This window comes from Bidens hawaiensis, unplaced genomic scaffold (genome assembly GCF_021521415.1).
Source record: "Bidens hawaiensis isolate Kalapana, Puna unplaced genomic scaffold, B.hawaiensis_p1.1 tig00056308_1, whole genome shotgun sequence".
NCBI lineage: Eukaryota > Viridiplantae > Streptophyta > Magnoliopsida > Asterales > Asteraceae > Bidens > Bidens hawaiensis.
This window is the reverse complement of record NW_027500158.1, coordinates 36,081-40,346: the sequence shown is the minus strand read 5'-3', so window position 1 is coordinate 40,346 and position 4,266 is coordinate 36,081. Positions and strand designations below refer to the sequence as shown.

Sequence of the window (4,266 nt, the reverse complement as noted above, 5' to 3'; positions counted from 1 at the left end):
TGAATTTCGACTGCAAACGAGTCGACTGCGGGCTCTTCGTCTGTTTTCGTTTTCCAAAGCTTTTTAACCGCGATAATCTCCCCGTTCGGCATTTCCGCTTTGTAAACGACACCCGAACATCCTTTCCCGATAACGTTCTCGTCTTTTAAACAATCCAAGATGTTGTCGATGGTAAACCCGATTTTCGTAAACGGAATGAATGTCCACGGGTACGAGAAGTCATCGCCTCGGGAATCCGGGTGCGGGTCGGTTAACGAGTGCTTGATCATGTGTTTGTGGTTTCTTGACATAAACACCCATGTGGCTGCAGCCGCTATGATCACTGCGAGCACGGTTAGAACCACTACAAACACGGTTTTAGCCGACTTCAGCCCGGTTCGGTTCGGTGGTCTTGAAGAGCATGAATACCCGTCTACTGATTCGCATAGCCCTGGGTTTTGAATAAACGATTCGGGTGTCAAGGTTCGGAAAAACGGGCTAACCGGGATCGGGCCCGAAAAGTTATTATAGGAAACATTTAAGGAAGTGAGGCTTGTGAGTGAACTTAATATCAATATTTTCCCATAAAACAAGTTATGTGAAAGATCAAGTGATTGTAACTGAGTCAACCCGTTGATCGACTCGGGTATCTCGCCTTGGAACCAGTTCGAGCTCAAGTCGAGACTAATGGTTAAGCTCGTGATTGACCCGATCTCGGGTGGGATTTGACCCGAAAAATTGTTTGAACTCAAATCAAGAAGTGTCAACTTTTGCAGGCTTTTTATTGACCCGGGAATCGACCCGGTGAGCCGGTTGTTGTTTAGGATGAGTTTATTCAAGTAACTAAAGTTCCCGAAACTTGTCGGGATTCGGCCCGTTAACCCGTTTTGACTCAAATCAAGTTGTTCAAGATTCACCAGTTCACCTAACTGTATCGGGATTTCGCCCGTTATACGATTGTTATGCACATCTAAAAGCTCGAGAACCGTAATGGTACCAAGTTCATGAGGCAAAAAGCCCGAAAAATGATTCGTGTACAAGTCAAGAAACACGAGGTTTGGCAACTGACCGATTTCTTTAGGAATCGGGCCCGAAAGCTGATTCTCACCGAGCCTTAATCTAACCAACGACTGGCATTTCCCGACACTTACGGGCAGCTTACCCGACAGCAAGTTCCCAAGTAACAAAAGTTTACTCAACTTATTTAACCCGAATATTTCTTCCGGGATTTGACCCGTGAGTTTATTTCTCGAAAGATCAAGTGAGTAAAGCTCGGTGCAGTTACCGAAAGAAGCCGGGATCGGGCCCGAAACCATATTCCCCCATAAAAAGAAACTTTGCAACATTTTCAAGTTCCCAATATGCAACGGGATTCGGCCCGAAATCTGGTTTTTATCAAGCTGGATCGCGGTAAGGCCCGTGCAGTTACTAAGCTCGGGCGGTATCGGGCCCGTTAACGAATTCTCAGACAAATGAAGCTGTTCAAGCACCATTAGCTTCCCCAACTCCCTCGGTATCACCCCGGTCAGGCCGTTAGCCGAAACATCAAGCACAATGAGCGACGAACAGTTAGAAAGCTCGGGCGGGATCCGGCCCGTTAACGAATTACCCCATAAAAACAAACTAGTTAACTTCTGCAGCTGACCCAATTCAGCTGGAATCAATCCCACAAGCCTATTCATATGCAAATACAAATTCCGAAGCTCAGAACACGCCCCGAGCTCGGGCGGGACCGAGCCCGACACCTCGGTATCGTAAATCGCCAAAGTTTGGAGCTTGATCAAGTTCTTGAAAGTTTTCGGTATCGGCCCGGATAGCGTGGTGGCTGCAACTCCAAATGTGGTTAGATTCGATAGAAACCCGAGCTCGGGTGGGATCGGGCCGGTCAAATACAGGTTACCGCCTACCCGAAACTCTTGTAAGGACACTAATGACCCAAGTTGAGGTGGGATTGTGCTGTTTATCAAATTATCTTGAATACAAAAGTATTGTAATGAAGAAAGATTTGATATTTGATATGGGATTTGGCCAGTGAGTTGGTTTGAGTCAAGATAAAGAAACTGGAGTGAGGTAAGTTGACCAAGCTGTTGTGGGATTTGACCAGAGAGTGAGTTTGATGACAAGTCAAGTAACTTGAGGTTTGTTAACAAGCCTAAAGATGGTGGGATTTGGCCTGAGATATTGGTGGATGAGAGGTTGAGGAGTTGGAGTGAAGTGAGTGAAGAGAGTTGTGGGGGGAGTGATGAGAGGTTTAGGAAGGTGTTTGGGATGGTTAGTGAGATGACATGGTTTTGTGGGTTGCAAGTGATGCCTTGCCATGAGCATGGGGTTGGTGAGGATGGTGTCCATGATGGGAGGATGGTGGTGGTGGTGGTTGGGAGGAGTGAGAGGAGGGCTTTGCCATCTGGTGAGAGGGTGGTGGCTGGTGGTGGGAGGGTGGTGAGTGTTAAGAGAGTGAAAAAGATTGAAACTTTATCCATCAAGAAAGTGGTGGGTGGTATGCTCATGAAGAAAGATTTAATCTTTGGTGTAAAAGATTGAAACTTTGTTGATCAAGAAAGTGGTAAAGGTTGTGTATGAAGTTTCAAGAAGGTGGTGGATGGTGGTGGTGAATATGGGGTTGAAGAAAGATTTAATCTTTAGTGAAAAGGATTAAAGCTTTGTTCATCAAGAAAGTGGTAAATGTCAAGTATCAAGAAAGTGGTGGTGGCAAGTGTCAAGGTGTTGGATGGTGGTGGTGGTGGATATGGGTATGAAGAAAGATTTAATCTTTGGTGAAAAAGATTGAAGTTGTGTTGATCAAGAAAGTGGTAAATGACAAGTATCAAGTATCAAGAATGTAGTGGATGGTGGTGGTTGATATGGGTTTGGAGAAAGATTCAAACTTTGGTGAAAAAGATTGAAACTTTGTTCATCAAGAAAGTGGTGGATGGTGGTGGTGGTTGATATGGGTATGAAGAAAGATTTAATCTTTGGTGAAAAATATTGAAGCTTTGTTCATCAAGAAAGTGGTGAAGGTTAAGTGGCAAGTGTCAAGAGGTGGTGGTGGTGGTGGTGGTGGTGGTGGTTGATATGGGTATGAAGAAAGACTTAATCTTTGGTGAAAAAGATTGAAGCTTTGTTCATCAAGAAAGTGGTAAAGGTTGAGTATCAAGTATCAAGAATGTGGTGGTTGATATGGGTATGAAGAAAGGTTCAACCTTTGGTAACAAAATGCAAGGAAAGATTCAAACTTTGGAGGCAAAATGGATGGAAAGATTATGGGACTGAAATGGGTTTTGCCGGAAAATGGTGGTGGTGGACGGCGGCGGACGGTGGCAGACGGTGGTGGTGGGTGGTGGTTGATATGGGTATGAAGAAAGATTCAATCTTTGGTGAAAAAATGCATGTAAAGATTATGGGTTTGATGTAAAGATTCATTCTTTGGAGGTAAAATGTATGGTAAGGTAAGATTATGGGGTGGTGGTGGTGGTGGTGTGGTGGTGGAGCTTGAAGGTTTAGTTTAAACTTTAACTTTGAAACAAGCTAGGGGGACAATATGCATGTGGGTATGCTTAAACCTCACTTGTGTGTTTCCAACTTTAATTCTATATCCAAAACAACAACTCATCCATGTGAAGCAAGAAAAAGAAACTATGTTTGCTTCTAATGGTAACTTACCGGAAAGGAAGATGGTGGTGGTGGCGGCGGCGGTGGTTATGTAGTGATGGAGGACATTGGAGTTTGAAAGTATAGAGGGAAGAGATTAGAGGTTGGAGCATGGAGATACTCAAAATGTTTGGTTTTAAATACATGCAATTTCTTTGTTTTTATAAAATAATGATGAGGGCACCAACACTCCTAAAAAGTACCAAATTACCCTTTAAGTTATATAAGAAAATGTTTATTATGAAAGTAATATCCTTTTAACCTTTTATAATTTTGTTTATTATGAGTCTATGATAGTATGATCAAACCTACATTTGGACACAATAATATCTATGTTAGCATGAATTTGATTAGATAAGCATAAAGATGTATTACTTATTACTAAATAATTAAATACGTTTTATGGTTAGTTATACGCATGATCAGTGTGAAGTATAATTTACGTATTTAGTTTTTATTATTTGACAAGCATTAACATCTTTGGTATTTATTACCATCAAATGTTAAGAAAATTTGTTAAATACAACCCTCACACGATCAAAGAACAAAACTTTCATGATGGATTGTTCATCAGTTATGCCTATGGACGAGGTGTATCTTAATTAACATTTTCTAAACATTCGCCTGAAAAACTGTAAC

General features: G+C 42.3%; 1 protein-coding gene across 1 annotated transcript; it reads right to left on the bottom strand.

Annotated features, from left to right (window-relative positions):
• Nucleotides 1-5: 5 nt before the first annotated feature.
• On the bottom strand, nt 6-2,459 carry LOC143601454 (uncharacterized; the record flags this gene model as incomplete). Its single annotated transcript, XM_077078859.1, has 1 exon — nt 6-2,459. A coding segment is annotated over exon 1 (2,454 nt), but the record flags the coding sequence as incomplete, so codon positions are not given.
• Nucleotides 2,460-4,266: the final 1,807 nt, after the last annotated feature.